The sequence below is a fragment of the Eptatretus burgeri genome, chromosome 8 (assembly GCF_056783735.1).
Source record: "Eptatretus burgeri isolate ZD-2024b chromosome 8, Ebu_testis_v1, whole genome shotgun sequence".
NCBI lineage: Eukaryota > Metazoa > Chordata > Myxini > Myxiniformes > Myxinidae > Eptatretus > Eptatretus burgeri.
Genome location: NC_140968.1, coordinates 47,123,327 through 47,134,660, shown reverse-complemented (window position 1 = coordinate 47,134,660; position 11,334 = coordinate 47,123,327). Strand labels below are relative to the sequence as shown.

General features: G+C 45.0%; 1 protein-coding gene across 1 annotated transcript; it reads left to right on the top strand.

Annotated features, from left to right (window-relative positions):
- The first annotated feature begins 5,290 nt into the window (after positions 1–5,290).
- Positions 5,291–10,163, top strand: LOC147021670 (trypsin-2-like). Its single transcript, XM_085891899.1, has 5 exons — positions 5,291–5,482; positions 6,890–7,049; positions 8,115–8,377; positions 9,241–9,380; positions 9,640–10,163. Exons 1-5 carry the CDS (start codon positions 5,428–5,430, stop codon positions 9,895–9,897), a joined length of 876 nt encoding a protein of 291 aa, XP_085748025.1. The 5' UTR covers positions 5,291–5,427; the 3' UTR covers positions 9,898–10,163.
- The last annotated feature ends 1,171 nt before the right edge of the window (positions 10,164–11,334 follow it).

Below are 11,334 nucleotides of genomic sequence, written 5' to 3'. Positions count from 1 at the left end.
CTTCCGCCTCATTTCTGAACTTGCACCCTCTGTTAAACATGATCTCTCTTGGGCAAGCCAGGTTCAAAATTGGCCTCCAAAGCCAGACAACGATTGGGCAGCCTCCATCGTGCAAATCCCAGCAGGATTAAAAACAAAACCTGTCAAAGGGTGGAGGAGCTCCTTGTGAGCCAACGGCCATCCATATCTAGTGCCCAACTGTGTCTGCGGACGTCCTCCTGCAGTTGGGTTACTTTTTGATTAGGAGGTTGGTGGCAGGATTTGCACTCTGGCCACTGTAAAACCCTTCATTCGGCAAAACACACAAACGCAAAAAAATCTGAAAACCCACTCCGTGGGAGTACCTTCTGTGCAGCTTCCCTTCGCAGGGCAGCTCACCGGATGACGGGATTGGGGCAAAGCCTTCGGGACCCCCTTGCTTTGATGATAGGAGGGAAACCACGGGGTAACCTCACCCTCCCAGGTCAGATTGCAGTAGCATGTGTCGGGGTGGTGCTGAGGTGCGGTTCACCAGACGGAGAGTCTACTTGGGTTAACCCTTTGGGTGGGTGCCTGGAATGTCCTATCCCTAAGAGAGGATGATCACCTGTCTCTGTTATCATCTGAGCTCAAGCGTTTGGACATCGGGATTGCAGCTCTCTCTGAGGTTCGGAGACCGGATTGCGGCGAGATAATGGTGGGTGGTTACACCTACTATTGGTCTGGTCGCTCTGATGGTTACCATACCCAAGGAGTTGCTGTAGCTGTGTCCAATAAGCTGACCCCAATGATAATTGAGGTAACACCGGTCAACGAGCATATTATGAGATTAAGGATTCGTCACTCCTTAGGTGTCATTTCCCTGGTCTCTGTTTATGCTCCGACTGAGGCGAGTGATCTCACCGTGAAGGATGCATTCTACGCCACACTCGAGTCTGTGGTTGATCAGTGCCCCAGGCAAGATACTCTTCTCATCTTTGGGGATTTCAATACATCGACTGGAACTGATAGGGACGGTTATGAGGTGTGTGTTGGTCCCCATGGGTCAGGAACTATCAACCAGAATAGCACTAAGTTCCTTGACTTGCAAGAAGTCATGGACTTACAGTGGCTGGTTCATGGTTTCAGTGCCCACAAGCTCATCGCTGGACTTGGTATTCCAACGCTGGCGGTGTGGCAAAGGAGATTGACCATGTCCTCGTTGATGGTCGCTGGAGGATGATCCACAACTGCAGGGTCTACCGGAGTGTCCAGTTCCTCAAGACTGACCACAGGCTTGTTGTAGCAACTCTGAAGTTGCACCTTAAATCCAGGAGAATGGTACCATCCCAGCCTAGGCTGGATGTTGGCAAGCTCAAGGATTAGAGGGTAGCTGCAGAGTTTGCGAACATGCTGAGTAGAGATTTGGGGGGTCTGGTGCTTTGGGAGGTCCTGAAGAATTGTGCGGTGCCTTCAACACCACCGTCCTTGATGTTGCCGGTGGATATCTTGGAGCTCACCGCAGGGCAAAGAAGAATTTTGTCTCTCAAGGGACACTGGATACCATTGACCAGAGTCGCAGGGCCAGGCTGAATGGCAGAGCTGAGCTGTTCAGGGAGCTGAGGCGTAAAACTGTACCTGCACTAAGGGTGGACAAGGAGGCCTATGTGCGAGGAATCTGTGAGGGAGTAGAGCATCACTTGCAGTCAAGTGATTCTCATCCCGCTTACAAGGGAATTCACACATTGCATTCATCCAAGCCCATACCTCCGTGTACTGCCGTTAGAGCAAAGGGTGGTAGGCTCTTGACAGAGGAGTCCGAAGTGAAGGCCCGCTGGGCCGGTTACTTTGAGCGGTTGTACCAGGCTGATCCCCCAACTGTCGAGTTGGACGTCAAGGGTGTTACAATCCCTGTTGCTGACCCTCCAATCAACTGTGGTCCACCTTCGTTTGTGGAATCACGGGCTGCGGTGAACCAGTTGAAATGGGGTAAAGCTCCAGGGATCTGTGGCATCCATGCTGAACTTCTCAAGGCTGATGGAAATGCTGCACTCGTCTCGTTGCATGCAGTTCTGTGCTCTGGAACACAGGCATCATCCCAAGTGACTGGAAGAGAGGCTTTGTTGTTCCTCTCTGGAAAGGGAAGGGTGATCGCCAAGACTGCAACAACTACCGAGGGGTGACGCTGCTCTCAGTGCCGGGCAAGGTCTTTGCTCAGATAATACTTCATAGGGTTTGCCACCATCTGCTTGAGCACCGTCCAGAGCAGTCAGGCTTTACACCAAAGAGGTCAACGATTGACCGTATCCTTGCCCTTCGTGTCCTCACCGAACGCAGACGAGAGTTTCGGCAGGGGCTGCTTGCAGCCTATGTTGATCTCTGGAAAGCGTTCCATTCAGTGAATTGGGATGCCCTCTGGAGGATTCTAGGTCTTCATTGGGTGCCACCAAAACTGATCGATCTGATGCCTGAACTCTACTCTGGTACTGAGAGTGCTGTGAGATGTGGTGGTTCCATCTCTGACATATTTCCAGTTATTACTGGAGTTCGTCAGGGGTGTGTACTCTCTCTCTCTCTCTCTCTCTCTCTCTCTCTCTCTCTCTCTCTCTCTCTCTCTCTCTCTCTCTCTCTCTCTCTCTCTCTCTCTCTCTCTCTCTCTCTCTCTCTCTCTCTCTCTCTCTCTCTCTCTCTCTCTCTCTCTCTCTCTCTCTCTCTCTCTCTCTCTCTCTCTCTCTCTCTCTCTCTCTCTCTCTCTCTCTCTCTCTCTCTCTCTCTCTCTCTCTCTCTCTCTATCTCTCCATCTCTCCATCTCTCCATCTCTCTCTCTCTCTCTCTCTCTCTCTCTCTCTCTCTCTCTCTCTCTCTCTCTCTCTCTCTCTCCATTGGTTGGGACGTGGCTCTGCCGCTGATGCAGTGTCCCCCTTACCAGTACACTGCTGCTCATTTTGCCGCCCTAGGAAGGATGACAGGCTGAGTCAACTTCCTGGTGTATTTTAATTCAGCAACCAACGGAGCTTGAACTCAGGACCCTAGGATCCCAAGCCACCACCCTAACCACAAAGCCAACACCAAGCTTGGGGTGTGTACTGGCCCGCACACTTTTCAGCACTTGTATGGACTCCGTCTCAGATCCTTGGTCAGAGTCCAAGTCTCGCATCCAGAGAGCAAGACTGGAAGCACCAAGGACCTGAAGACTTGGACTTTCGTCCTCCCGCACATGTACCAGCAGCGCCACACCCCATTATCCAATTAATCCATGACTCCCCAGGCCCGACCCAGACGTGGGTTCTCAGGAGGATGCCGGAGAGATCAATTTGCGGTGTATAGTTTGGGAATATTAAGATCTCTGACCATGATTTCACAGATGATGCAGTCATCTTTGTGGAGACTTTAGATATCCTTTTGGGGCCCTCAAGGTGCTGAAAGAGGAGACAGATTCGCTGCATTTACGGGTTTCCTGGGTCAAAACTAAGATCCAGGCTTTCAATGACATCTTGGATGCTGCTTTCTTGTCTGTGCCTGTTTGTGGTGAGCATGTTGAGGTCATGGAGAGATTCACTTTCCTTTGCAGTGATATTCATGTCTCTTTTGGCTGTGGGTCAGAGGTCAATAGACGTCTGGGTCGGGCCTGGGGAGTCATGGATGCATTGGATAATGGGGTGGGGTGCTGCCGGTACCTGTGCGGGAGGACGAAAGTCCAAGTCTTCAGGTCCTTGGTACTTCCAGTCTTGCTCTCTGGATGCGAGACTTGGACTCTGACCAACGATCTGAGACAGAGACTTAATTCCTTTGGTACCAGGTCTCTTCGGAGAATCCTTGGCTATCAATGGTCAGACTTTGTGTCCAAAGAGCGGTTGCTGAGAGAGACTCAAATGAGATTTGTTACCCGCATAGTCTGTGAGCGGCAGCTGCGGCTGTATGGACATGTGGCTCATTTTCCTGATGCTGACCCACACTCTCTCAGCGAGGGCATCTCCTGAGTGGAGGAGGCCAATGTGCCAACCACGTGCCTCATTGTTGCAGCAAGTTGATCAGCACCTCAAGGAGATGGGGATGGGCCAAGCATCTGCCTGGGGGATGGCCAGATGGAGGCCCCTGGAGTACCGGCAGAAAGTGGATGAAACTACGTGCTGCTCTGGCGCATGCTCCCATACCTGACCTGACCCTCTGTCATCCTTCCCCACCTTAATCCCCATTTATCTGCAGGACTCACACAGTCAAGTGGCAACTCCCTCCTCGTGAAACTGCCTAAATTCAGAATATCTGCTCACCTACACTCATTTATTCCTCTTTTTTCCACCTGTGGAACCTCCTTCCACACTCTCTTCAATTTCATTCTTCCCTCCAGGTCTTCAAGACAGTGGTTCACCACCATCTCAGGTCATCTCCCATCCAAAATCATATTTTCTGCACCTGTGAAACCACCCATAGCTCTCTGAAAATTTTGCATATGTGTTTGTGTTGCATATATTGTGCACCATTTCCGTTCTCCCTTATAGCCCTCGTCATTACCTGCATCCCTTGTTTGTCCATCTCCATCCACTTTCTCCCTCTGCCCTGCTGTTGGTGTCCCCCCCTCCCCCTCTTCTCCTGCTGTCCCCCCCCCCCCAGTCTCTTATCCTGCTGTTCCCTTTGTTGTGTTGTGTTCTGATTTTGTTCTGTGCCATCGCACTGCGCAACCTCACAAGAACCAAAACGATATTCCAGGTAAGCTAAAAATGGATTTTGCCTTTTTTTGTTACTCTCTCTCTCTTTGTTGCTACATGGGGGTTGAACGATATTTGGTTATTCCTGCGTTTTAAACAACAATGATGGAAATTAAGTTGGTAAAACTGTGGTCGATCATGTGCAGTATAGCCAGATGTTTCACAAGTCAATACTTGATCTGTCGCTTGAATAATACTATTGTCGAATTCATTATTAATGGTATTTTCCACGATAATAATGTAGTTTTTCACGATAATACTTACCTGCTACAAGTAATTCAATGAATGAATGTTGTGATGATTATCAGGTAGACATGCCTGCATGCCATTCAATTATTTGGCTGAGTTGATTCACACCCCAAATGAGTGAGCATCAAAAATGACGTCATATATCGTAGATTTCTATTCTGGGTAGGGAAAGGGAAACAGGAGAAGGAATCGGTTGGGAGAGGGAAGGTGAGCAGACTGTGGTCAGAAGCATAATTTGTCATTTCCGGGGCTTTGGGGATCCATTCTTTCGAAAAAAAGAAAATCACGTTTCATTGAATTGAGGAAAACTGGAACTTTTTGTTTCTTCCCTCCCACCTTATTCCTCCTGTCCCTCATCCAACTGCCCCCGTCCCACCCCATGTCGTGTGAATGTTTATAAAGGCAGCACAGATAACATGCTAGCCAGATTCTACAGGAGCAGATATTCTGTATCGGCAACAAGAACAAAAAGAAGGAGAAGGAAGCTCTGTGACACCTCCTCTATTCGAGCAGAATGAAACTCCAATATGTACCTTCATTGCTGATGCTGCTGCTGTATATACAGATAGGTGAGATTGTCCAGTTTGCTGGTTTGGGTTCCTCTTATTCCCATATCTATTCATTTTGATTTTGAAAAAAATCTAATGAGTGATCTTTAACTGGGACTATTTTACACTAATGATCTTCAACTGGTCTGTTGTGGCCTTCGTCCCAGTTGTAACAGCAACGCAGCAAATTCAATTGTTGGAAGTGCCTTGTGTTGATATTGTTTCCCAATTAGACATGATTCTTTTTGTATTTTCTAATTTATTTGAAAACTTATGAAAACCTTTCAGAAATATTCAAAAAAAATCCATGTTTTTTTTTATTATTATTATACATGTACACATCATGAGTACTTATGTACCATGAAGACCATGCTTGCTCATGAAGGCTCGTGCACATCTCCATCGGTGGATAGGTATAACATTGGATGGATTGATGTATGCTAACTACCATGGTGTAGTCCACCAAACTACCTCACCTCACCTCAGGTAGTAACTACCTCAACAAATGTTGCTTTACACCACAGGAGGGAGAGGTGCGAGGAGTGTGTGTGTGTGAAGGGGACAGACAGACAGAGAGAGACAGAGACAGAGAGGTAGGGGAGGAGTAAAACAAAAGAGAGAGAGGTGAGGGGTGGATGTGGGTGAGCAAAGAGAATGTGACACGTTATGATTCATGACCGAACACAAAAAAATAAATATACCATCAGAGATGGGGAATCCCCCGCCATTAAATGAAAAAGGTCATACATATTCCAGATAATGAGGGAGGTGAAATGTAAACAAGACACCATTTGGTCATCATCTCGAAAAAGTTCCCCAGGGGTGAGGAATGTAGTAACCAAAAATAATTAAAATCAGATAAGCGGTTTTCCATTTATAACAAAAAACATTTTTTTCAAGATGGCCGCCCCAGTCGGCCATCTTGGATCCGCCCACGCCCAAAATCAATAGGGTTCTTCCTTTTCAGGTGGTACATGTGTGACCCAAATTTCAAATCTATAAATATTGATGCCCGGACGGACGGACGGACAGCCAGATGGACAGCTGGACGGACAACAAGATGACCTGGGTGACAACAATATCTCCCTTCCGCCATGCGGAGGGGAATAAAAAAAAAACTCATTTCAGAACAGCTGTACACCGAACGACACAACATAGTTTGTGAAGTAATCCACTGGCACATCTGCAAACACTTTGATATCTCAGTTCCAGAGAATTTGAAATACATGTGATGAGTATGTATGTACCATGAATACCATGTTTGCTCATGAAGGCTGGTGTATTTCTCCATCAGTGGACAGGTATGACATTTGATGGATTGACGTATGCCAACTACCATGGTGTCATCCATTAAACATATGCATAATCCTGGTGTCTATTCAACTTGCTGATCTTTCTTTTTATTTTCCTCTAAACACCCCCTTGCAGTGCATATAACGAGAATTGACAGTCTGATTGGTGGACAGTCTTGTGTCCCTTATTCTCAGCCATGGCAGGCATCATTGATAAACGAAAAGGGGATACACAAGTGTGGTGCAGTCCTCATCAGTCGGAGTTGGGCTCTTACAGCTGCACACTGTCTAAAAAGGTAATCAATTTTTATCATTACACATTGTCTCCATAGGTACATATATATATATATATATATATATATATATATATATATATATATATATATATATATATATATATATATATATATATATATATATATATATATATATATATATATATATATATATAGAACGAGAGATTGACAAACATAGCGTAGGCTTTTGATGAGCCTACTGCCCTCAGCTGGTATTGAAGTGACTTGTAAGGGACCTCATCTGTACCATAAGAGAGCTGTGTGTGTGTGTGTGTGTGTGTGTGTGTGTGTGTGTGTGTGTGTGTGTGTGTGTGTGTGTGTGTGTGTGTGTGTGTGTGTGTGTGTGTGTATGTGTGTGTGTGTGTGTGTGTGTGTGTGTGTGTGTGTGTGTCATTTTTCTCAGAGATGGATGAATGGATGTTCATCAAACTTAAGGAGGTTCATCAGTGAGTGCTGCAGGCAGATTGTTTATCCCCCTAAAATTGAAAATTTTGAGAAAAAAAAATTCAATTTTTTTATCACGTTATCACACCTTCGCCTTTGTAGTTGTGCGGAAGGTAAAATATTAAATGATCCCCGACCCCATTCCTTCGTGGGTGCTGGGAAGTGTTTTCGGCCCCCACAAAAAATAGATCGGGTAACGCCAGGTACCCGTGCTATTGTATTATAAGATACTGCATTATTTGAAGGAGGAGATTACTTTCTCATGATGCCCAGATTCTTTGGTCTAAAGGGAAAAAAGCATCATCAAGTATGACATCAATGCATTGTTTCTATAATATCAGTGGAAATAGTCGAGACCTGTCAATTTTGCTTCCCAAATTATTTCAGCCAAAAAGGTGAAATTTGACAAAGCAGTCACCTCATGCCAGGAGTGATGTGCTTGAGGGAAATTGAATATCTTAAGTGAAACACAACCAAAATGAATGTTGAATAACTGTTTCTATTTCACATACTTGTCTCCTGCATAGGATTCAGTTTAAAAACTGGAGTCAGTGTAAGGGTGAACAATGTCAACCCCTTTCCTCCCCCTGACCACTTCTCAATTTTTTTCCTTTCTCCCAGCATCCCTCCATGGCGTTCAGTCACCTTACTGCTTGGCAAGTACCACATACGCTCATCCGAGGTAACCGAGCAGAAGGTGCTCGTGAATCGACGTATTGAACATCCCAAGTATGACCCAGAAGCTGTGGACCATGACCTCGCTTTGCTTCGTCTGGCAAAACCTGCACGCCTTTCTCAATACATTCAACCAATCGCACTTCCTGGTCACCCAGCATATCCCAATCAGTCCTGCACTATCTCTGGATGGGGTCTTACTGAGGAGGGTAAGTAATTTGATGACCTTTGACTGGTGATATTAAAGGGATTGGTTCAATGGTGAAATGGCAAATAACTTATTTCCGAGTGTCATTTTTATCTCCAAATGTATCCAAAGTAATAAATGATACGAGTTCCCTTCCAAGGAACTTCAAAGCAGGAAGATGCCGTTGGGCCTTTCAGCCTGAATAATGGTTGCCAATCTATGGTCGTTTGTGTGTGATCAATCCTTTTGAAATGCTGAGCATTAATCAAGGATGCAGCATGGACCATTTTTAATCTGTGTTATTATTTGTACGGGGTGCAAAATGCCAACCTCCCAGACTCAATGCGGATGCTTTAATCAATTACACCACGGCTAAAGGGGATTGAAACACAAACTTCGAGACTTCAAACTAACAGTGGTAGGTGAAGACCAATTGCAGAATTTGCCTCTGCATTTTAAAGTTTTGTACAAGTGGGTATAAGAGTAAATAAAACATGATCCCATGAGCTTTCTGGTTGTGTGATCAATAATGTAACTCAAAGATTTGCCTGGACCAATTAAATCTCACTTGAACTAATTTTGGTTGAATCCAAGCTGCAATGTCAATGTCAAATCGTTTTCTCTTCTCTTACGTCATTAAAAAGAGAGATATTACATAACCATGTAGGGACGTGAGACAGGTGTTTAAAATGTTTGACTGTCCCACCCAAAGCAGGGTTGTTGCCATGTACACTCCTCTCAATTTTTAATTCCTCTCCAGCTCTGGGCTTGAATAAACCAGAGATCTACATCTTGCTTGTTGGAGTTTTCTCGATGTTCATTATTTACATTTGACTCAATTAATTCTTTTATTTCCCTTTGCATCCACCTTCCTGCCATGAACAGGTCATTCCCCAAATGAGCTGCAGTGCCTCAATGTTCCTGTATTGGAGGAACGAAAATGCATAAACACTTATGGTCCCAAAAAATTTTCCTACAACATGTTGTGTGCCGGGTACTTGGATGGAAAGAGGGACTCTTGTAAGGTACGTGCACTCAGAGCATACCTACATAGTTTTGTAGAAATGCATTAATTGATTTAGCTACTTTTGTATGACGTATCTATCAATCGCTGTGGAAGCCATATCTTCTCCATTTGTGTTTTTTGGTGAAATCCATTTGCAATGCTATATGTGTTTCACCACCAATGTGTCCCTTTAAAGAAAAACGTGCATGATGCCTTTTCTTCTCTTTTACACTGTGCTGTCTTCCTCATATCTCTATCCTTGTATCCTTTGTACCCAGGGTGATTCTGGTGGCCCCCTGGTATGCCACAGGCAGCTTCAAGGCATCATCTCTTGGGGGGGAGGATGTGGGAAGGAAGAGAAACCAGGAGTTTATGCTAAAGTGTATGGTGCAAAATCTTGGATAGAGAACACTGTTGAGGCCAGTTATACTTCCTCTTCCGATTATCACCACATTAGTTCAGGTTTATGGATCGTCAATCATGGAGAAAAAAAAGCAGTCACAGCCACAACTGAGATTCTACAGTCCATCCAATAATCTTAAGATCACCTTCTGTCCTCTTTAAGTCTCTGATGGGTGCTATCATGCCAGAATTAGCCCGATTTTTTTTTGACGTGCAAAAAAATATATATCTTCTTCTTCTTCTTTCAGCTGCTCCCGTTCGGGGTCGCCACAGCAGATCATCCGTATGATCCGCATAGTGGTTTGGCACAGGTTTTACGCCGGATGCCCTTCCTGACGCAACCCTGGTCACCTCTTACATCACAGGGATATGGTACACCCATTCTAACCGGGGCATACACCGGGACCAGTACACTGGTCCTCATTTCGCCGACCTCGGAAGGATGACAGGCTGAGTCAACCCCCTGGTGTATTAATTCAGTGGCCCAACAGGGCTTGAACTCAGGACCTTTTGGATCCCAAGAGGCTGCCCTAACCACTGCGTCAACACCAGGCATCAATATATATATAAATATATATATATATATATATATATATATATATATATATATATATATATATATATATATATATATCTTCTTCTTCTTCTTCTTCTTTCGGCTGCTCCCGTTAGGGGTCGCCACAGCGGCTCATCCGAATGATCCGCATCGTGATTTGGCACATGTTTTACGCCGGATGCCCTTCCTGACGCAACCCTGGTCGCCTCTTACGACACAGGGATATGGTACACCTATTTTAACCGGGGTATACACCGGCCCAGTATACTGGTACTCATTATACTGGTATACATATATATATATATATATATATATATATATATATATATATATATATATATATATATATATATATATGCACATGCATTTCATGCTCTCTCACGCTGTCCCTCTCCCTCTCCCTCTCCCTCTCTGTGGTTTTCGTTGTTTCTTAAAGTTACAAATTCCAAACTCAGGATGCAAATACAACTAACAGCTCGGCCTCATAAAGGGACGTGGGGGGCCGGGGGGGGGTAAATTCTCCATGGAAATGTGTACCATGTAGCACCCTCTGGTGGTGGTAGATGGAATTACAATTTCCATTTTTACTTGGTCAGCAAAAAAAGCACTCTTTGCACTGGTGAATTTGTCCTTCTCCTCCTCTCCTGTGAATTTCAGCTGGTTTGATGGACATTAATATGTTCAGTTCGTGAATTTCACCTGTTTTCACAAGGAGTTTAATGACACACTGCTGTTGCACAGCACATGGGACTTGGCCACCATATTTGTTTTTACCCAGAATACTCCAACAAACATTGATGTCACTTCTTATATCTCTTTCCTCGGTTTGACGATATCATTGCACTAAATTTCAATTAAGTATCATTATAATGTTCTGCAATTAACAATCCACACATCACCCTTAAACTGCCCTCATATATTTATTTACCGCACACAAATGAAGCAAAAAGCGGGGTTAAGCATTTGGCTCATGTCTGTCCGTCTGTTTGTCTACAAACGTCAGTTTATGATCGAT

What these genes read in the sequence shown, in the direction of transcription:
- LOC147021670 (XM_085891899.1), top strand. Translation starts at nt 5,428, where the DNA reads ATGAAACTCCAATATGTACCTTCATTGCTGATGCTGCTGCTGTATATA. An exon ending in GCTGCTGTATATACAGATAG is followed by an intron (nt 5,483 to 6,889) that starts GTGAGATTGTCC and finishes ACCCCCTTGCAG; the next exon opens with TGCATATAACGAGAATTGAC. An exon ending in GAAAGAGGGACTCTTGTAAG is followed by an intron (nt 9,381 to 9,639) that starts GTACGTGCACTC and finishes CTTTGTACCCAG; the next exon opens with GGTGATTCTGGTGGCCCCCT.